This window comes from Podarcis liolepis, assembly GCF_965112155.1.
Source record: "Podarcis liolepis genome assembly, chromosome: 2".
Taxonomy (NCBI): Eukaryota; Metazoa; Chordata; class Lepidosauria; order Squamata; family Lacertidae; genus Podarcis; species Podarcis liolepis.
The window spans coordinates 48,335,209-48,357,807 of NC_139555.1; the positions used below are offsets into that span (position 1 = coordinate 48,335,209).

Sequence of the window (22,599 nt, forward strand, 5' to 3'; positions counted from 1 at the left end):
TTTAAAATACAATTTGTGGATTATTTTTCTTTATCAACTTTGTTTTCATTGGATGCTTGCTAGAAATGGATATACAGTGGTACCTTGGGATGCGAACAGGATCCGTTCCGAAGCCCCGTTCGCATCCTGAAGCAAACGTAACAAGCGACGGCGCGTCTGCACTTGCGCAGGTCGCGTTTTGCCACTTCCACGCATGCGCATGATGTCATTTTTAGCGTCTGTGCATGCGCGAGCGGCGAAACCAGGAAGTAACGCGCTCCGTTACTTCTGGGTTGCCGTGGAGCGCAATTCAAACGCACTCAACCCGAAGCACATTGAACCCGAGGCATGACTGTACTTATTTCCTTTAAGCACGTCATCCTGGAGATTTTTTTCCATTGCTATAATAGTTCCCAGAGCATGCCAAAATATTTTTCAAATTGCATGCTGATTTGTTTTTGACGTTTTATTGAGCTTAAAGGCCATGAAGAGTCAATTTAGAATTCCATCACTGTAAAGAAAGAGGGCAACAATATCTGGTAATTACATTGCATGCTGTTACCTCATTGGGTCAAGTATTCACTCTGAAAAGGGAACTGGACCATCATCTCAGTAGAGCTTCACAGCTGGATAATAATAGAAAGGCAAATGGGCTTATGGGTACATCTTACCAGAGGGGATAGTACTGGATGTGGCTTTGTCTCGATGAAGAAAATATTTTTATGTGTTCAACTCTATAGATTCTAGTAGTGACTACGAGATCCTTGCAGTTCATGGAGTCGCTAATCGGAAAATGCTTCTGTGTGTGAAGCTATACCACAGCATATTTTGTATATAAAGGGGCACTTTAAAATATAGACCGGGAAGTGAAGTTATGTCCTCGAATTTGAAAAGGAACTAGTTACCATTAACAAAAAACTGGGGTTGTGGGTTTGAATCCTGGTATTCCAGGTCCCAACACACTATAACCACTACACCACATTGCTTCTTTAGACACTAATCTGAGCCAGCAATATATATAGCACGCTTGCCATGCTGTTTATAGTGAGAATCATTTATAGTCCGAATCAGTTCCCCAGCAAGTGCCGCTGTGTTTATCCTTCCGAAACAATCTCGGGGTCGGCGTCTTCTCCCGCTCCGTGGCATTGCTGAGGGTCGCTGCGATACACACTCGCAATTCAAGAGACGGGATGGCCCTCTTTTTTATTATTATTCTTTTGGCTAGCGAGGAGGAACGATCCCTTGAATTAAAAACAATAATCATTTGGAAATTTGGCCCGTTGTGGGCGGGAAGTTTTCCGTTTTCTCCTCGCTCTGCTTGGCTTTTACGCGGATTTCGCTCAGGGGGGCTGGACGAAAAGACACCTTTGCCTTGGAAGAGCGGAGCGCGCAAAGGGACCGGTAGAGGGGGCGCAAGAGCACGGAGCACCAGCACGGAAGCAAGAGGGCTTTTTCTCCCGCTGCCGCTCTTGCCAGGAACTCACCATAGAGAATAGGAGTTCCGCTTCCGGTCCTGGTTTCCCTTTTGTCTGACCCGCGAGGATGGAGGTGCAGGTGGCTCAGTGCGCGGAGCGGCTTCAGCGGCAGGTCAGAGGCGCGTGCGTCCTTCTGTTTTATGGGGCGCGGCTGGAAGGCGAAGGGGAGTGGAGGGCTCGGGGCGGCAGAGGCAAAACGGGGGGGGGGGGGAGGCAGCGCGTGGCTGCTCGGAGGAGGCCGGGCGGCGGCGGGAGGCGTTGCTTATTCTGCCGCCAGCGCGGCGCTTCTTTCCCTTTCGAGGCTCTTACGTCAGCGCAGACCCCGCTTCTTCCCCCCTCCGTGCGAGCGGTTCTCTCTGCAAGGCGTGTGAGGGGTTCTCGCTTCTTCCTGGCTCCTTAGGGGGCGGGGTCGTTGGGTGAAACCTTGACGCCAGCAGAAATGATTAAAACCAGGGCTGCCCGCCTGCCCTTTTCGCCAGCTCAGTTGCCCCTCCCCGCCCCCTGGACGCTTCTCTCGGGTCAGCGTCTGAAGTGGGCAGGGCCCCTGCAGAGAACGAGAGAGAGAGGTCGCGAGTACATATTAGCTCTCATGGGCGATACGTTGGGAAGCCCACCTGTGTTGGAATTGGCAAAGCTAGGTTTCCTAAGGGCCCCTGACCCGTCCTTATTTTTTTTTTTAACAATAAGAAAATTCCCCTGCCTTCACCCATCGATCATTATTTTCGCACAACAGTGCAGTATAATTGAAGGTAACAACTGCTACGTTCTTGTTAAACCAAAATGAATCTCAAAAAACCGGAATGCATCGATTGCCTTGGGCACGCTTGGATGGAGACGCTGTAAATTTGTAAATGTACTAGTAGAAAATAAAATATCTGGAAAGTAAGCATTCCAAGACATGTAACAATTCTCTTTGTAAACCGGATACATGCAACAACTCTTGGCAGAAGGTGAATGGATTTTTAAAAAAAATTCTTCCGTGCTTTTTTATACCATATTCCAAAGTTAAGAGGCACATAGTTACATTTAATTTCTAGCATATGTGGGCATTTCTTAGAGGAAATTTCATTTACAGTAGGGTGCTGCTCATTACTAGCCTAACTTTTAGGTAGCTAAATAAATAAATCTGAATCTGCTAATAGTAATTTTATTTCATAATAAATTTCTAATAACTATAATTTTGCCACATGAGACACTCTTCAGTCACAAGTTTAGGTGTGGTTAGCAATTTAATGAAATTGTTTGTGAACTAGTTTTTGAGCTGGGGAACATGATGGGTAAGCCATGTGGAGACTTGTTCTTTTTTGAACAATGCAGGGCATGTTGTTTTGTTTGTGCTTCTAAAATAATTTCTGCCAGGTGTTTGAGAGAGGCAAACTGAAAGAGTAGATAACCTGCAACATTTTTAGAGCTACACTTCATAATAATTTTAGTGGTGGGAACTGTTCTTTCTGATTTTCATTACTTCAGCACTCAGGATAAACTTTATATGATAAAGTATTTATACACATACAATATATTGGGAGGTCCTAGAAGGTCTAGACTGCAAAAGAAAACAACAGAGCAGGCTTGTTGAGAGAAAGGGACTGATGGCTTCTGTTTCTTCCACAACGTAGTTTTGTGTGGCACTTTCATTTCTCAGGCAGTTGTATTCCTAGGATGATAGACAAAATATTTTTGATGCTGCCTTTGATTTGTATCCAAATTTGATAAGGGGTGAAGGTAAACATATTCAGTAATCAGCCAAAGCAGGCAAACTGTCTCTGATGTTGGGGTACTTTGCATTCAGTTCTGGTTTCTTACTTTTCCCCATAAAAGAGGAAGCATGGTAGGACCTTTTGAATAAAATCATACTGATGCGTAACAATAGGTTCTCATCACTCACTCAGGTGGTGGTGAAACTCATAATGGATTATCTTTGCTCCATTCAATCAGTTCTGCTTGCACTACACAGAACAAGCCTACATTTAATGGAAATCTTAGATGATATGGTGGTTATATGAATATCACAATCAGCAATGTTTATCTACTGTACATATTGCTAGATAAAGTCCTATAATATCAGATTTTTAATGAACAGCTAATGTCATTATGCTCCACCAGTCTTTCCTTAGGGATTGGTTGGTGAATTTGTTGCTACTAATTTTTAACAGTGTAGTTAGTTATGGATAATAAATACTAAAGATTAAATTTTGATGCAATCGCTATTATATATTACCATAGGGTAAGAAAGAGTAGGTTATATACTACTGGTTCTATTTTGCATCCTAGGAAAAGGAAATCAAGTTTCTGACTGCAGAAGTTGATCGTTTGAAAAACTATGGATGTTTGGGAGTTTCCCCAAATTTGGAAGGGTTGCGGGAAGAGAACGCAAAACTTAAATATCGCTTAAATGTTCTACAAAAGGTATGTTCCCTTTCTGAATAGTGCGAAGTGTGGGAAAAGTAAACGAATGGTCATGACTGTTGTGATTCTCAAAATTATCATTTGTCATTGTGAAGAGAATGAGAAAATGTGATTAACGCAGGAGAGATTTCCCACCCACCCCTTACGGTTGAAATTATTCTTCCTTTGAAATTTGTGCAGTATTGTTCTGTTTTACTGATATGTTAACCCTTAAGAAGTTCTTTTTAAAATGTTATGAAGAACCTAAAATAGTTAATTACACAGAAATGCATTTCTCTGTTTGATTATGTTGTCTAGGGTTGGCCGATAACCTGGTTTTAAACATCGCAGTATATCACTAGCTAAACATTGTGATATATCACAACTTATTTCATCTGAAATAAGGGTGAAGCTATGTAGAGGCATTAGCTGGCTTCACGGTTTTCCTCACATTGTGATTTCCCCACAACATACACACACACTCTGCCACGTCAAAAAATATGAAACTGATACCACAATATGGACTTCAGACCAGTTTTGAACAATATATCGCCCAGCCCTAATTGTCAGTATTCTTGTTCTTTGACCTGGGATGCATCTACACCAGCTGTTTCCCCCAGCATACATCCAAGGAACAAGAATGCCTGGATAGGTCAGTTGGCTAGAGCATGATGCTGATAATACCAAGGTTGCAGCTTCAGTCTCCATATGGGACAGCTGCATATTCCTGCATTGCAGGGGGATGGACTCATAGCTGCCAACATTTCCCTTTTTTTTAGGGAATTTCCCTTATTCCGAATAGGATTCCTCACAAGAAAAGGTTGACAGCTATGGTTGGACTACATGATCCTCAGGATCCCTTCCAACTCTACAATTTTTTGATTCTAAGAGTGAGAGGCTGCACTTGGTGCTGTCAATGAGGGCTGTACTTTTGGTGCTTTGAGAGGATGCAAGTAAATTGCTGCTTCGTTTAACAAGGCAGTCCTCTCAAATACTTTTGCATACATCTGGCTGGGGGTAGTCAAGGAACATTCTCTCCCCCAAATCTAGCAATTCTGCTCAGTGAAAAAGAGGGTTGCAACCTGCTTTTTAAAGTGGCAGGTTTTCTTTACACCACCAGCAAGTCTACTTGTAAACAAATGACTGTTTGCAAGAATATTTCTTGAACATGAAAACCTTCTGCCTGCTGCTTTCTCACACAGCAGGCTTTTGAAGCTGTGACAGTCTTCATTCTCTTTAGCAGGGTATTTTATTTACAAATAATTTCTGTGTGTGCAGCTATTTTATCGTTGTACTCTGAGCACGTAAAGAGAGCATGCCTCCCTTTATTCTAGGTAAAAATAGATGGAACCTGACACAGCCATCAGGGTTTGTTAATCTTTGTTTGCCTGAAGTCTGATACATTTTGTAAGCAGTGCAAAGCTTTCTTTTGCCTGTCAGCTGGAAGAAGTTGTGTTTCTGCAGAAAGCAGATTAGGATTCATGTGTGTTTGTGTTTACACACACATTTCATTTTAATCATGTGCTATGTTTAGGGTCCTTGAATTGAGATGCACTGTTCCAATGGGCTCCTCAATCTGATGGATGGATAATTAGATTTGTGTTTTCATTTAGAGCCTTCAGGAAGAAAGGAGTAGAAGCAAGCCATCAAAAGGCATGATTAACATCAATAGTCGCCTTCAAGACATTTTTGGAGTGGCTATTAAAGCTGCGTATCCAGATCTAGAAAATCCTCCACTGTTGGTGACACCAAGTCAGCAGTCCAAGTTTGGCGACTATCAGTGCAACAGTGCTATGAGCATAACCCAGGTAATTCATAATGTGAGAATTTGTAGTTGTTCTCTAGTGCTGTATCCAAACAGCACAAAGTCTCCCAGATGTAAATATACATTGCTCAGCTTTGTGCTAATGTTGTAGTTTGAGTGGAACAGCGAAAACCAACCACTCTATATCAGTCTCTCCATTTCTCAGAGAAATCTAGCCTACAATTGAGGAATCTTTTCCTTCACTCTTCTATTGTTTACATTGCCACATTTGAATGAACACAGTACACAACAGACAAGTCTTAAAGCATTTAAAATGAAGAGAATCTAGTCACATGCAAACATGAAACATCATGAAAACTATGGGTTTTCAGTGCTGCACCAATGGGGTTCTGCTGGTGCAACAGGATTTCCATTCATCCATGTATCCCAAAAATCTGCTCCAGAGGGTCCCCCAATCTTTGGGAGCTGATCTTGAGAACAGGCTGGAGGAAACAGGAAGCTCCATTATTCAAGCAAAGCTGCAGCATTGGCTCTACCCTGGGAGGATTACATATCAATTATGGAAAAGCCAATATAATTCTGCCTCTGAAGCAGGGGTGGCGAATGTGGGGCCCTCCAGATGTTGCTGGACTGCAGCTTGCATCATTGCTGCTGGCCATACTAACTTGGTTTCCCTCCCCATTTTGACTTAGGGAAAAAATACATGTTTTTTTAAAAAATGGTTTAATTTTGGCTTAACACTTTCCAGAATGTTACTCATTTGTATTAATATGAAGCAGTGATTTTCATTTTTGTAAACTGTCCTGAATAATGTACATGCTAGAATGTCAAGACCTGTATTTCCATATAAACAAATAAAACAACAGTAAATCCTGAACTACAGAACAGCTACCTTTTTAAAAAACCACCTCTAAAATCCTTACCAGTATAGTTTCCCCCTTTGATTTAAAAATCAGTGTAAGTTTGCAGTGGAAGTTGGACTTCCTGTCACATCCCTTGGAGGATGGTGAAGTTACTAAGCCTGGCAGAGATCTCTTTCCAAACAGTACTGTTACGTGCCAGCCGGCAGCCTCTCGGCATGAACTTCTTTTGGAGAAACAGCTCCACAAATGTGTGTTCTCTTCTTCATAGAGCTCATTAGCATATGCACTTGGGTGTCAGCCAGCCCAACACAAGCTTGCAGTGCCTTTTTAAAATATTTTTGACCGCTGCTTTACCCCAATTAAGTCACTGTTAGGAGTCTGGTCTGGTGCAGGTTTCTCAATGTCTGTATTGTTTGTATTCCTTGATATCATAAGGCCTCCCCTCCCTCCCCACAACTTTTGACAGCCCCTCCAGAGATGGGCATGGACACAAGCTGCTTTATGGAATGTCTCTACCCTGATGCACTTTTTGAGCTCTCTCTCTGCCAGCGTTGACACCCAAGACATGTCGCTGCTTACTTTGCACAGTTTTGCAAGTGCTAGATGTTTGCTTGGCTGATCGTTACTTTCATTGAAATTGATTTCAGTAAACATACCCCCGCCCTGGCCATTTCCCAGACACTAAATTTGTTTTGAAATAGTATCTGTTCCTTTAAAAAAAAGGAATCTCCCACACACCCATGCACCCACCTCCCCACACTTTCCAGCCATCAAAAAATGTTTTTCATCCCAAGTGAAGCAATGAAATTTTTGTTCTGTATCAATCACTCTGGACACCAGCCATTTGGAAACTCCTGCTTTTATCTTTAGCTCCTGCTCCACGTGAATGAGCAGTTTCTTGATGTATCGTGCAACATTTTTCAGAATGCTCAACACTTGACAAACAGCAAACATTTGGAAGCAGAATTCTAAAAGGTGAAGGGAGAGAGCTGTGTGTGTGTGTATGCAGGCGGGAGGGAGGGAAAGCAAAGGAGTTATCTCTAAAACTAATAGCCGCCTAGCCCCTCCAGCTGAGAGTACAAGCACAATATGCTAATGAGCATGTACAAAGACAAAACACATTTGTGACTGTTTTCCACATTGGCAGGGCACATGGAGAGACTGTCGCCTGGCACGTACACTCTTGTCATTTTTTGAGGATTGGTTTCTGAAGCCAAGCAATACATCGGAGAGAGAGTACTTGCCATAGAAAGACTACTTATTAGAAAGGAAACCTAGAACCACCTATATTTTGCCGTGGGAGACCATCTGGCTGTTGTCCTTCTCCAGTACCAATTCTTTTCAGAAAGATCAGTGGGTTCCTCCCTTTTGAATGTGTAGAACAGCTTTTGCAGTCTGCTGCCCTCTAGGATGTTTTGGAATGCAACTCCCACCAGCCCAGCCAAAATCTGTAGGACACCAGGTTGGGAAAGGCCAGTGTAAAAGTCATCTGTAATGAGTTATGCATCTCAAAAGATGCATACTCAGAAGAATCATTTGAATTGCTCTGGCTTACATGTGGCAGATGTGGAATTGGCAACTAACTGCTGCTCCCATTTCCTCTGACAGGAAATGGCAACAAAGGACCACACATATGCTTGAATAACAGTAGGGTCCTAGGGTATTTATTCAGTTTGTGATTGCCTCTGCTATATTTACCCGGTGGGATTTTCCAGGCAGGCTGGTTTCTTGACAGATTCCTGTGAAAAGGGAATTCCATTTTCATCACAGCTGCTCAAATGATATGAGCCTGTTGAGGTTTGCCTCAGGTTCTCTGCGTTCTCCTCAGTCAGGGATTGCGCTGAGACCTCTTGCTGTGTTTTTCAGATACTGCTCAAGACCAAGGAGCAAAAAGTGAGCCCGAGAGAAATAGCTGATAAGATTGCCAGAAACATTCCTGACAATGAATGCATAGCAAAGATTGAAATCGCCGGTCCTGGTACAGTTACTCTGTTTTTACTTTTCTGGGACATCTCAATCTAATGTTATGAAGTATTATGATGAAATGACTAGTAGAATTCTGAGTCCTTTAGAGATGAACTATAGGAGGATAAGCTCCTTAAGCTTGATGCCTATTCACCCTACCAGGAATTCTGACGTGTATCCCTGTGACATTCTGGCTTCCATAGGCAGACAGCTTTTAAGGCAGAGGAGTAGTACCTTGGAAGTCGAACAGAATCCGATCCGGAAGTCCATTCGACTTCCGAGATGTTTGAAAACCAAAGTGCAGCCTCTGATTGGCTGCAGGACGCTCCTGTGGCCAACCGGAAGCTGCGGAATCCCTGTCAAGCGTTCGGCTTCCAAAAGAACCTTCGAAAACCGGAACACTCACTTCCAGTTTTCTATCGTTTGGGAGCCGGAATGTTCAATTCCCAAGGCGTTCGGGAGCCAAGGTACGACTGTACTCAGTTGGGCATTTCTTAGGAAGGTTGTACCATGTGATAATTCTCTGTGAGTTTCAGCTTGGTATTTGTGACAGTTGGGAAGCATTTTATTTAGCTCTGCAGTTAAAAATGAATGTGGCTCTTTCAGAGTGCTTAGCAGAAGTTTTGGAGAGAAATTAAAATAATGTTCCCTATAAATATTATTATTCTACTGAATCATATACATTACCTGAGTGCTTGCAAAATAAAGGAGAAATTTTATTGAAACCCAGTGCCCCTCAGTGAAAGTGATCCTCCTAGCAAACTAATTGCTGACCAAGGCTGCTTACAGGGCAGCATGTGTTGTCTGGACTATTGACTTCTGTTATCTGTTGATTAAAACCAATGGCACTTTGTCCTTGTATCATTATCAAATTGATTTTTCCCCTGTCACTGCAAATGAGTTGCCCTGTTATGGGTAATTCTGCAATACTGTGTTTTTAACAAAATATGTGCTCTGTGCAAAAGAAATCAAGGTCTTAATATGTATATAGTCTCAGAAATCATTTTCACTTTTTATGCTTTTCTGAAGGTTTCATTAATGTGCACTTGAAAAAGGATTTTGTATCTAAACAACTAAGCAGTATGCTGGTGAATGGAGTTCAGCTGCCTGCTCTTGGTGAAAGGAAGAAGGTATGACAGTAAATGGTTAACTAGGTCTTTTCTTAGGTACTGCTGCTTAATGTTCAAGGCAAAGTGTGCATTTGCAGATAAACTATTTCAGTTGTTTAATATGCACTCAGTCTGCAGACACGCAAGAGCAGGGTTCCAGAGCCCCACATGGCATGTTCTGTGCCCTTCTTCTGGCAGCCCTCAGAGAAGTTCCTCCTAAGGTCAGAGGTGGCTGTTTGCAGCCATTCCCTACCTGCCCCCCTATTTTGTTAGCATTGAAGTGTTTTATGTGAATGGGAGTCTTGGGTTGTCTAATGTTTAGCAGATGTAAAAGGGGACATTTTGAGTTGTGTTCTGTAGAGTGCTAAGGATTCTCATTGAATGTTCTCCCCTGCACACCTACTACAGGAGAGGCAGAAAGTTCGATTGCTTAGTCCTAATATTTAGTTGAATTGCCTTCCTTCTTTAAAAAAAAATTATTGAACAAGCTCTGTGAATCAACTTTTTGTTTTTTTCTTTGTTTGACACCTTGTGAAAGGGTCAGTGGCCCAGTTTGCAGATAATGCTAAGTGTGCACATGCAGGCTCCCGGAGAAAGAATTGCAACCACTATGCTCTCCCCTGATGGTGTTGCTGTGCTACCCAGCGCTAAGCTATGGTTTGACATATCAATACATCCAAGCCAAGATTTGTGTTTTTTGCCTCTCAGATAAATCATGAGTTGTAAACCAAGAGCAAACTTTGGTTACAGCTCATGATTTGTCTGGAGCATGACAAGTCGCAAGCCTGGGTTTGGATAGGGTCCAGATAGCATGAGAGCAGCAGAATTAAGGGAGGAGTGAAGCAGTTGTAATCTTCCCTCCAGAAGCCTGCATGTTTCCCCACTCATGCTAAGCCATGGTTTGGCTTGGGGTTATGTGTGAGCCAGGTCAGTTGGGTGCACAGTGTGCGTAAGCACCAGAACAGGATTTTATATATTGTCTTGTCACTGTAGATAGTATCTGAAGGTGTCCATAGCTGAACAGCGTGAACAAAATATTCACTATTTGGCTCTCTTAGGCCCTGTGCATATGCAGTACTCAGTGCAGGAAGTCATTCAACATCACTTGGAGATTATGTTTAACGAATGCATAATATGCACAATTCTCTGTTCATGCTTCCCACAATAACCAGTGAATGTGTACAGCAGCCAGTGTTTATGTGCATTTCCTAATTGCAGATATATATAAATGATGCTTCTTTAAAAAAAATACTTTGCATTGTTTATAATTCACATGTTTTTCATTTCTTGTCCTACATAAAGGTGGTGATTGACTTCTCCTCCCCTAATATTGCAAAAGAGATGCATGTAGGTCACTTGAGATCAACTATAATTGGGGAGAGCATGTGCCGCCTCTTTGAGTTTGTGGGGTTCGATGTACTAAGGTAAGTCCAGCCATGGTAGAATTGCACAAATGCTCAAAATGTATATGGGCACACACTTTCATTTCTCTTGTCAATGTGGATTCTCAGTAATTGCCCATACAGCGGTGTTGCTACGTGCCATGGAAGTGCTATTCCTTTATGAAAATCACTGCAAAACCCTATGTTTTGAACCCTGCACACATCCACCATCCTTTATTTAACCTTACTTTTCCTTCTAGAACTCTTTCAGAAACACTTTCCCCCCTCTCTTTTCTCAGAGCCTCTCAGCGTGCCAAGCAAGGCTGGCCACACCCCTTGTGGTATAGCTGCAAGGCATCTGGGAACCCTGCACAAGGGATTTTGACAGGGTTGTCCACCCACCTGTCAAATTTGGCATGTGGGGTGGGGCCAGATAAAGATCTGCCCCCCCCCCGTTCCCCACCTTTGGCTTGAATGCATCCAACTTGCCCTTTACCTACTGTCATTGACATTTGACATACACCATGCAATACGACATTGAGATCTAACTTGATTTGAATGTCAATGCAAGTTGCTTCCTAATTATAGCCTGGAGTCACCTATCTTCTGCATTTCACTCCACAAACATCTTAAAGCTTCAAAGGAGAACAACTGTCTCTATCCTGTAGTAGATATAACTTTACCGCAACAAATTTGCCTAATTAATTTAGAAAATTTAATCACCTTCCAACTTGTTTTTCTGGAAAGGATAGTGTATGAGTTGCGCCATAAATTATGTCCATAATCCCCAGACAAACCACATACTGTATAGGATTTTTAAATATTTTTTAGCAGTCCATTTCCTTCACAGGAGCACTTCAGAACAAGCCTTGTATCTTATCCACAGCTCTATTCAGAAGATATTTCAGTTGTGCTTACAGTCTCACTTGTTTTGTGATCTTTACTGTCTAGATTAAACCATTTAGGAGATTGGGGTACCCAGTTTGGCATGCTTATTGCTCACCTGCAAGATAAATTCCCAGACTATCTGACTGTTTCTCCTCCCATTGGAGATCTCCAAGCTTTTTATAAGGTATGTTTTATTTCAGATATATGGTTACCCCTCCTGTTGTTGCTGCTGCTTAACATTGCTCAGAGCTGGGTTGGCTAACTTGTGGCCCTCCAGATGTTGCCCTACCCCTGACCATGCTGCTGATGGGGCTGTGGTGCAACTACCTCTGGAGAACCGCAAGTTAGCCACCCCTGGATGAGAGGATACTAATAGCACTTGAAAATGTATACATCCTGCCTGAGGGTTTTGCTCTTGGTAATACCAGAAGGAAGTACTCTTGGTGAAGCTTGAGGGAAGGTTTAGAGCACTTAACAAAATCAAAAATCAAACGGCAGCCATTTCCATGGAGAAATTTGAAGGAGGTCTGCATGAACGATGGTTTCAATCTATGCTTAGCTGTCTTGTAAACGTGTACAAAAATGTATTTTGCCGTAAGACTTTCATAATGATTGAACTGAGTCAGTGCAGAGACTTAGGATGAGGGAGTGACTTTATCATGGGAATAAGTTTAGTAACAAACAGTGGGCGAAATCAAATGTTGTACAAGCTGAAGTAACAGCACTACCTCCTTCCTCTCCTATCCCCCCACCCCCTGCAGCTTCTGTGCTCTCCCAGGTCTGCTCTGAAAGTTCCCCTAGCCATCCAGAGCAGATTGTGGAGTCTGCAGCAGATAGAAGAGGGAAAAGTAGTTCCACTGGGTGAACAGTTTGATGTCAACTACTATTGCAAATGTTTTAATCTTCTGAAACATCCATGCACTGTAACCCTCCTCATTGAAACAAAGGCAGTTTATATAAAGATTGGACTAATTACTGAGTCACCTTTTTGGAAAGGGTAAAATAAATATACAAACAGATTCTGTGTACTCATTTCTGATGGCTTAAAAAGCCCAATCCAGGATCTGCATGCACAAATCCACATGGATTTGATACTGTTCATCACCTATTTCTAGAGGGGGGTAAGAGGGCAACAATATTGGATCAAATTCTGCTCTTGATCAAATTGTTGACAGCATTAAGCATAATTCTTGATTATCAATTTATCTTGATAATTTATAAAATGAGAGTTGCTGGGATGCAGGGCTCTTTGGTAATGACTAATTCTTCAGTTAGTTCTCATTGGAAACTTGGAGAATCCTCTCCAGATAAAAAGGTAAAGGTACCCCTGCCCGTACGGGCCAGTCGTGTCCGGCTCTAGGGTTGTGCGCTCATCTCACTTAAGAGGCTAGGAGTCAGCGCTGTCCACAGACACTTCCGGGTCATGTGGCCAGCGTGACGAAGCTGCTCTGGCGAGCCAGCACCAGCGCACGGAAATGCCATTTACCTTCCCGCTATAAAGCGGTACCTATTTATCTACTTGCACTTAGAGGTGCTTTCGAACTGCTAGGTGGGCAGGAGCTGGGACCGAACGACGGGAGCTCACCCCGCCGCGGGGATTCGAACCGCCGACCATACAATCGGCAAGTCCTAGGCGCTGAAGTTTTACCCACAGCGCCACCCGCGTTGTTGTGCTGCACAACAATTTATATGTGCTAATACATGGAGAAGTTCAGGCTGCTGTTGGTGGATGTTCCCCTGGGATATTAATGACAAGCATTAGGTGACACACTATTGTCTATTTGATCTGTTTCGACTATTAAAAGTATTTCTCTTTACTATTTATTACCTGTGCTTTTGTTTGCTTTGTTTTAGTATACTGTGGAGGATATTGTTTCATGGTGTCTGTGTATTCTTCTTAACCTAGGAATCTAAGAGAAGATTTGACACAGAAGAGGAGTTTAAGAAGCACGCATACCGATGTGTGGTGCTATTACAGAGCAAAAATCCAGATTTCATTAAAGCTTGGAAACTTATATGTGATGTGTCCCGGAAAGGTGACTAGGAATTATGCTACCTCTATCTTTTAAGGATCCACCTCTTTTTCAAGTGGACCACTTTGGGCAGTTTTGGATGATGAGGATTATTATTAGTGTTCTTGTTGAAGCCCTGTAAAAAGACTGGGATTTGAGGGTGATAGTTTCAGGAGTCACAACAAAGAGTCTTGTGGCACCTTTATTTTGACAAAATATTTTCTAAACTAGATGCATGGAGTGAGAACCTCAGGTGCTTTTATGTGTGTATGTGCGCGTGTGTGTTTCTGTATGTGCACACACATATACATATATGTGAAGGAAAACAAATTTAAAAGTTGTAGCTGAATGGCAATGCAAAAAGTACAGTTAGAGTTTAGGTGTGTTCAGACTGATTCTTTAGAGCAGCATTTTAGTAGTAGTGAACAAACATGACCTAGCAAGGCTGGTCTAAAGCCAGTACCTCAATTTCCTTATTTTACTATGATGTTGATGATGCATTATATGAAGTAAATGAAAGGGCTCAAAATTCCTCGTTTCACTCTTTCTTGGTCAGAGTTCCAAAAAATCTACGATTGCTTGGACGTTACCATAATAGAGCGAGGAGAATCTTACTATCAAGATAAGATGAATGATATCGTGAAGGAGTTTGAAGAAGGAGGTAACACAACTATCTGCAGAATGGGGAATTAAATTCCTCAAGACTATTTTTCACCATAGTACAATGGGTTTCTAAAGCTCTTTGATAAGCTTGTATTTTACTATAGAAGAAGTGGGGAATCCTTACCACTACCACCCAAGAACCACAGTCCTTTAGAGATAGTGTGCTGGGGGAGGGTGGTCGCATGGCAGTAAAACAGTCCCATCCATTCATGCATATCCCATGAATCCATTCTTGCTTGTGCATGCACACACACGCAGACTCTCTCTTCCCTACAATTTGCCTTGAGAGAAAACTTCTCATTTGCTCCAATGGCAGGGCTCTGGATCTGGTTAGGGATCCTGAGTCAGAGAGGCTTTAACACTTTGCTTTCTGCTGTAGTCCAAAAGTAGATAATGGCCCTGCAGCTGCTGTTAGCTTTAAGGAAAAAAACTCGCACTGAAGCAAGTTGAAGTTCTTCCAAATGCAAATTACAGGTGGCTGATCCAGATTAGGCAGGCCCTCAGGAGGCAGCAAAAGGTTAAAGCTTCCAGATCAGGAATCAACACTGGCTTCTGCTCCCCCAGTTTCCATTCTAGCTAGGAAGGAAGAAAAGCCCCTCATTCTGCAGCCAGCATGAAAGCTGAGAGTAGAGGCCCCAGGGACCAGATGGAAGTGCTGCAAAGCTGGAACGAAAGGTTATTCAAAAGATAATGTTCGAGCACTGAACTACATGCAAATGCTGCAGGAGGGGCACTTATGGAAAGAACCTCTCAGCAGGAGGAAAGATCCTAAAGTCTACTACTTGCCCTCCTCACAACCACCACCCTCCAGGCTGTGTTTACTGTTTTCTTTTGCTTAACCAGCCTCTGAAACCAGCTATGAGGAAATGACCCAGAGGTGGATGAGCTCTGCTGGAGAGAACTGACAGGTGCAAAATCTTTTTAAACACTCATCCCTCCTGCCAGTTCTCACTAGCAGGTTCCCCTCAGCACCCACATTTCTGTTATCTTGGCAAATCTAGGTATGGAAAAAAGCACATCCTAGGATAATGTGTAGGTTCTAACTCTGTATACCTGCTGTCATGGCATTTTGTAGCATGACAAAATAGGTTGGTTGTTAAGTGTTCTTCATTGAAAGGTTTTGTATTTGTGTTTTTATTTGTACATTACTGTGTAAAAATTCTTTGCTTTCCAAACCTCATTTCTCATTTATTTATTTCTACCCTTAGGATTTGTGCAAGTGGATGATGGTCGGAAGATTGTATTTGTTCCAGGGTTTTCCGTTCCCTTGACAATTGTGAAATCTGATGGGGGGTTCACATATGACACCTCAGACTTGGCAGCATTGAAGCAGAGACTGTTTGAAGAAAAAGCTGATTATATAATTTATGTAGTAGACAGTGGACAGGTGAGTTTCACTGACCTTTATTTTGTAGTCCTTTTTTTAGGTTTTTAGCTTTTTGAGTGTAAAACTACACACTAGTGTATTCTTCTCTTTCTAGTTGCTTCTCCTTTGTCTTAAAGCAGGATTCTGAACCATAATAAATTACATCCACCCCATATTTTAAGCCTACAGATCAAACCACCTTATTCACAGTACTGTAAAGGGCAGAAGCAATCATGTTGCTTGCTAAAAAGGAGTCACCAAATTATATAGGCCCCCCCCCCCCGTTTAGCAGAAGCCTTAAGAGGAATGGTTAAGAGTTTGGGTATGTTTAGCTTGAAGAAGTGAAGACCAAGAGATTATATGGTAGTTATCTTCAGATGTCTGAAGAGCTGTCACATGGAAGATGGAGCAGGCTTGTTTTCTGCTGCTCCCGAGGGTATCACTTGAACCAGTGGATTCAAATTACAAGAAAAGAGAACCTGATAAAACATTAGGAAGAACTTTCTGATAGTAGCAGCTGTTCGAAAGTGGAATAGGCTACCTTGCAAGGTGGTAGATATGCCTTCATTGGAGGGTTTTAAGGTGTTGTTACCACTGTATTTATATATATATTTAAAGAAAAAAACTCAAAGTAGTTTACAGCACATTAAAACATTAAAAACAACACTATCCAGAATACAATATTACTGAAGAAAGTCAAATACAAAGTATGCATCCAGAGTTACAGAATTAACCAGTAACTAAAATACTATCTTAAATATTTCAAAAGAAAACACTACATAGGAGGTCGGCTACAGAATGCACATTTAATGTAGCAAAGTTAGCACATGTAGAGATTGGAATGTCATCTGCCAGGGAGTCTTTAGTTATGGTTTCTGCATTACAGGGGGCTGGGCTCGATGACCCTGGTTGTCCCTTCCAGTTTGGCATTTCTATGATTATGTTAGTGCTGGTGCTTTACCATTAGTTGTTTTAATGACGTGTTGCTTTGCAGGCTGTGCACTTACAAACCATATTTGCAGCGGGTCAGATGATCGGCTGGTATGACCCCAAAGTGACCAGAGTAACTCATGCTGCTTTTGGAGTGGTGTTGGGAGAAGACAAGTAAGTTTGCAGATAATTTCTTCAGTATACAGTAGACTGAATTGTGTTGTTATTCACAGACTGGAAAGCTCAGGATTCTTTTCTGTTGAAGATGTGTCATGTGATCACCAAGGAACTCCTTATGTGCATTGGCTTTGTACTTCAAATCTTCTATCCTTGTGTTTATGTAGGAGCACCCCATAGGCTGCACATTAGAAATTCCAGGCTTCCCGCCTTCCAGCTGCAGCTCCTTGTGCTGCTTCAGAAACAATTCCAGAGCATTTCCCGTCTAAAGTGTCTTCTGTGTGTGTGTGTGTGTGTGTGTGTGTGTGTGTGCAAGGAACATGGTAGTTATGGTAGAAAGTGTGCCTCTTTAGGTTCCGTACACAGACTTCAGCAACCCTTGCAGCTCTTGTAGATTCTGATTGTTGTGCATTGCTATAGTTATTGAAAAATGCAATGTTAAGAATAGATAAATCCTTCAGTGAATGCGAGTCTCAAATGCTAACATAATCATGTAGGAATAATGTAATGCATTGTATTGGTTGTTCACTTCAAGTCATCATATAGATAACTTGTAGGTGCAAATGTGTTCCTGAAATCAGAAATTTTAGTATAGGACTTAACAGGGTGATGTTTTGTGCTATTGAATAACTGGACTCATCTGTTGCATTACTGGTTCCCAAACCTTTCATTGTGAGTGCCTCTCTGGGCCTAACTCTTTTTCTGTCTTTTGAGCTTGAAATCATCTACCAAATTAGTTTGTTGAGTTTTTCTTATTTGTCGGCACATTTCACATTTAGAGAATAGCCATTACTATTCCAGTGTGACCTTCATTTTGCACTTTTCTCGTTAGGTGTATTGCACTGCATCCTCACTGCAACCTAGTGGCCCATTGCAAATATACATTCGGAAGCTTCACTGTTATGTTACAACACCTTATATTGGTTTACATCTGTTCCCTTGTTCCTAATGATTATAATGGAAGAACAGCTGTGCGATCTCTTTCTTGATATGCATGTCAGGATTCTGCTGTCTGTGCTGGAAATTGGAAATTTGTGCAACTATATCTGCCCATTACACATTATGCACTTTTTATGGGTATTATTATCTGTTTTGGTAGCAATCACAAGTTAGGTAGTACTCAAGAGCAGGTAGCAGTGTACTGTTTTGCTGTGGAAACACTTGCTACTTCTGTCTTCCCCTTTTTATAACTGACTGTCCCCATTCCTTCCTGGGGCTGTGGTGATCTTTCCTCTCTCTTTTTCCTTATCTAAATACATTCTGTATCCCTATATTATTTGGATTATAATTCTGCTGAATTGTAATGGTATGAGTGTGGCCACAAATTTAAAATCTATGTAGTTCAGTGCTGGAGCTGAAACAAAATATTTATTGTAGCTTTCATGAAACAAGGTGTGTGTCTGGGATAATGTATCTATGTTGGTGAAAAGACCAGCAATAGTTTCACTGTTTCACTGTTTCCATCTGGAGTAAAACTTTCTACTTGAAAAGAGTTGTCTACTTAGAAAAGCCACAATTTCCATCTTTTGTTGCCAGAAAAAAATTTAAAACCCGTTCTGGAGATACGGTACGCCTGATTGACCTTCTTCAAGAGGGACTTAAGCGTTCAATGGACAAACTGAAGGAAAAGGAAAGAGATAAGGTAACAATGGGCTTCCTTTTTCCAGTGTCTAGAAAGTAGACTTTATTCTTCTACTATCTGGTTCTTGTAAGGGAGCATGTTGCTGGCTTGTAGCACAAACCAAACCCAAGACCTGCCGCGGTTAAGAGTTCAGCTGATCTTGTCCTTTCCCAGTTATGCCAGCTTAAGTCCTTCACCTGAGCTCATCTGGCAGAATTTAAGACAGTAGGGCAGAACAAGGAGATAATTACTCAATTGGATCATGTTACTTAGCAACCCACTGCAATTTAGTCAGCAAAAAGGGTAGTGTAAGTGAAATTCTTCTGGGGAAGTTTGGAATAGGCATGTTACGTCACCAGCTTTCGAAAGCTATGATTACTCTGCTAGTCCACATATTTGTCTAGCCTCATCATATGATGGCAGTGAATTTGCTGTGTTGCCAATAGTACTTTTCCCTGACTTTGTCCGGGGAGTTGACTTCACTGCTTAGTGTTAGGAGAAAGCTGTTCAAATCTCTCCGAAGTGAAATATGGTAGCATAGACAGTTGGTGCTCATTCTCATTCCTACAAATTCATGTGATATATTCTGTACTTAACTACAGATCCCCAAAAGCATGTGCACTCAAGCACATTTGAAAATGTATATGAAAAGTAAGTATGTGGGAAAATGAGCAGAAAGATTTGCTTTCAGTGGTATTGACTGCAGACACTGTCTTCTGTGGATGTCTGGATCCTGTTAGGATTACAGTGGTGTCTCGCAAGACAAAATTAATCCGTTCCGCGAGTCTCTTCATCTTGCGGTTTTTTTGTCTTGCGAAGCACCGCTATTAGCGGCTTAGTGGCTATTAGCGGCTTAGTGGCTATTAACGGCTTAACGGCTTTAAGAAAAAGGAAAGAAACTCGCAAGAACTCGCAAGACGTTTCGTCTTGCGAAGCAAGCCCATAGGGAAATTCATCTTGCGGAACGACTCAAAAAACAGAAAACTCTTTCGTCTTGCGCGTTTTTCGTCTTGCGAGGCATTTGTCTTGCGAGGTACCACTGTACAGGATAGATGAGAAGTAACAGAATTGAAAGAATGCAGCTGACTCGCAAAACTAGTGCGTGTGTGTGTGTGTGTGCAGAACTTTCCATTCAGATGGATATGACATTTTACTTCACAGTGCCAGTGTTGTTACTTAAAAGCAAAGAAGAGAAAGATGGGGTCTGATCTTGATAATTTCTTTTTGAATTAGGTTAGCTTTGGATTTTTCTCATGGAAATAGGTTAAAGTAATGAATCCACGTTATTTGTCTAACTTGCAGCATTCACAATTGTGCTGCAAAACACCAAATATAATTTGGGGGGGGGGGAAATAGGTCAATTCTGCTCATCAGAACCAGTGTACAAAACATTACATTATGCTTATTTGAGAGTTTTCTAGGGGAATCTTCCAGAGGATTAGGTAGATTACATGAGCTCTTGACCAGGGGTGGGGAGTCTGTGGCCTTCAATATGTGATTGAATTACAGCTCCCATCAGCTTTAGGAGCAGTGGCCAAAGTTTAGAAATATTAGAGGGCACTACAGTCTTAACCACAAGGGCCACAAGTTCTCTATATCTGCCTTGGACTTTTTCAAGCTTCACTTTCTAAGAATATTGAATTTAAAACATGAAAATAAAAGCCCTGCCCGCCCCCAAACTCTGTTGCTTGGAACTTTTTATCTGGTCTACAAAGTAAATCTTATTTGCATTCCAGTAGATGGCAGCAGAGGATAAAATGACAGGTTAGTAGATCAGCTTGTGTGTGGCTTTTGCATGGGGCATCAGCTTCATTTGCTCAGAGTAAAATTGTCCCAAAGCTGTACAAAGCACTGGTCACCTTGCCAGGGGCTGTGTAATTGCTACCACTTCCATGGCTGGTCTCATACTCTGTGAATGTATCAAGCTTCTGCCCAAATGATTTCAGCTGTTCAGAATATGTTTGCCTTGGGTTCACTTCAGTTGCTGTTCAGTCTAGGTTTCCCCAGTTCTGTCCCCTGGTTTTGTGGTGCAGCCTTGTCACAATATGTGTTTTATTTCTCTCACAGGTTCTTACTCCTGAAGAACTGAAGGCAGCCCAGACCTCAGTTGCCTTTGGCTGCATCAAGTATGCAGATCTTTCCCATAATAGAATAAATGATTATATCTTCTCTTTTGACAAAATGCTTGACGACAGAGGAAATACTGCTGCTTATTTGCTGTATGCCTTCACGCGAATCAGGTAAAGAAATTTCTAGCTTTTAAATTTAAGACTTTGTGAGGTTTAAATACATGTATTGGACAATTACAACCTGATACTGCTGCATTTCCAACTTCGATGTTGGAAGATCGACTCAGCTGCATTCCTATTGGGTCTAATATGAGACTTGTTTTTGTGGCAGATCTATAGCAAGGCTGGCCAATATTGGAGAAGAGACACTGCAGAAGGCAGCTACACAAACAGAGATAATATTGGACCATGAGAAGGAATGGAAACTAGGCAAATGCATTTTGAGGTTCCCTGAGATTTTGCAAAAGATTTTAGATGATCTTTTACTGCACACCCTTTGTGACTACCTCTATGAACTGGCTACTACATTTACTGAATTCTATGACAACTGCTACTGTGTGGGAAAAGACAGACAAACTGGTGAGTTAAGTTCATTTTAAAGGTGAGAAGGGACAAATATAGAGGGTTGCAGGGGGCCAGAGAGAGTAATGGATGTAAGGGGAGGTACCCCAGTCATATATCTTCAAGGTTCTTTGTAAACTAAAAGGGTAGAAACATCCACTTTATGTAAATGTTGTGGCAGAGGGGCAGGTTAACTTGAATTTTGAGTATGAGTAAAGGTTATTCAGGGAGTTTTTCTATGAGTAGAATAAAACATTTTAGAGGAATCTACTCTTTTCCCTTTTTGGAACTAAGTGGTCCATTGATTCAATCATTGAAATTCCCAAGGCATGGGGCAGTGGTACCATTTTCTTAATTGAGCAGCACAGTGGCATAGCTGGTGGGTGGGTGGTCCCAGGCACGTTTTTTTTTTGGGGGGGGGCGCAACCAGGTTTCCCCTCCACAAAAGGGGAGACTGCTGCCGCCCTCCAGGAGGGAGGAAGAGGGTGTGGTTTAGGAAGTGGGCGGGTTTAAGAAAGCCTGCTTCTCAGCTGATCAAGTGCCCTGCTTGCATGAGCCAGAGTGGGGGCTTTGTTAAATTGCTCTGCGGGTGGCTGTGTGTCCCTCAGCAGAGCAGTTTTAAAAAGCTGCTTGCCCACTTGGTCCCTCTGTGGTACGGTGGCTGAGGGACTCAAAAGCGGCTGAAGTGCTGCTGGGTGAAGCCTTCAAAACAGTCCTAGAGCAGAGGCAGATAAGAGCAGCATTGCTTCCCCTCTCCATTGGGCTCTGGAGTGTGAGTGTAGCCCCCATGCTAATTTGCAAGCCTGGGGTGCGATTGGACTGTTTTGAAGCAGTGGGCTTCCACCGTGCCCCCTTGGGATGTAGCAGAGTACTGTGGAGTATTATTGCACAGAAATGTGAAGGGACCAGAGAGAGAGAGACAGCTGGCTCTGCTGACTAGTAATCTGGAGAGCAACATATCTCACTTGGTTTTTTGTGTCTCTTGTGTAGGCAAAATAGTGAAAGTGAACATGTGGCGAATGCTCTTGTGCGAAGCAACAGCTGCTGTTATGGCCAAAGGTTTTGACATCTTGGGAATCAAACCAGTGCAGAAAATGTAACTATGTTGACTTTTCAGATAACTTTTCTACACACAAAAATGAACTATTTAGTTGACTATTATGGCCTATTTGAAAAATAAAAATGTTTAAGTTTCATTGTATCTACTCCATGTTGTAGGGCAGTATTTATTTTAACTCCTTAGATCTCACTGTGTATACAGGTGTTATGTCAGTTTTTGGTAAAACAAACCCTTGCCTGCAAAGTCTAGAGCCACAAGAAGCAGGAGGTAATGTGATTTCTCCCACTGCTGTAGTCCACAAATGTCACAATGGTTAATAACCCTTAGTG

The 22,599-nt window shown here is 42.1% G+C and overlaps 1 protein-coding gene across 1 annotated transcript; it reads left to right on the plus strand.

Annotated features, from left to right (window-relative positions):
* The first annotated feature begins 1,247 nt into the window (after positions 1-1,247).
* On the plus strand, positions 1,248-22,415 carry RARS1 (arginyl-tRNA synthetase 1). Its single transcript, XM_083482148.1, has 15 exons — positions 1,248-1,566; positions 3,726-3,860; positions 5,453-5,647; positions 8,334-8,445; positions 9,462-9,562; positions 10,844-10,965; positions 11,875-11,995; positions 13,718-13,847; positions 14,380-14,484; positions 15,695-15,873; positions 16,847-16,956; positions 18,496-18,601; positions 20,648-20,820; positions 20,981-21,228; positions 22,201-22,415. Exons 1-15 carry the CDS (start codon positions 1,522-1,524, stop codon positions 22,308-22,310), a joined length of 1,992 nt encoding a protein of 663 aa, XP_083338274.1. The 5' UTR covers positions 1,248-1,521; the 3' UTR covers positions 22,311-22,415.
* Positions 22,416-22,599: the final 184 nt, after the last annotated feature.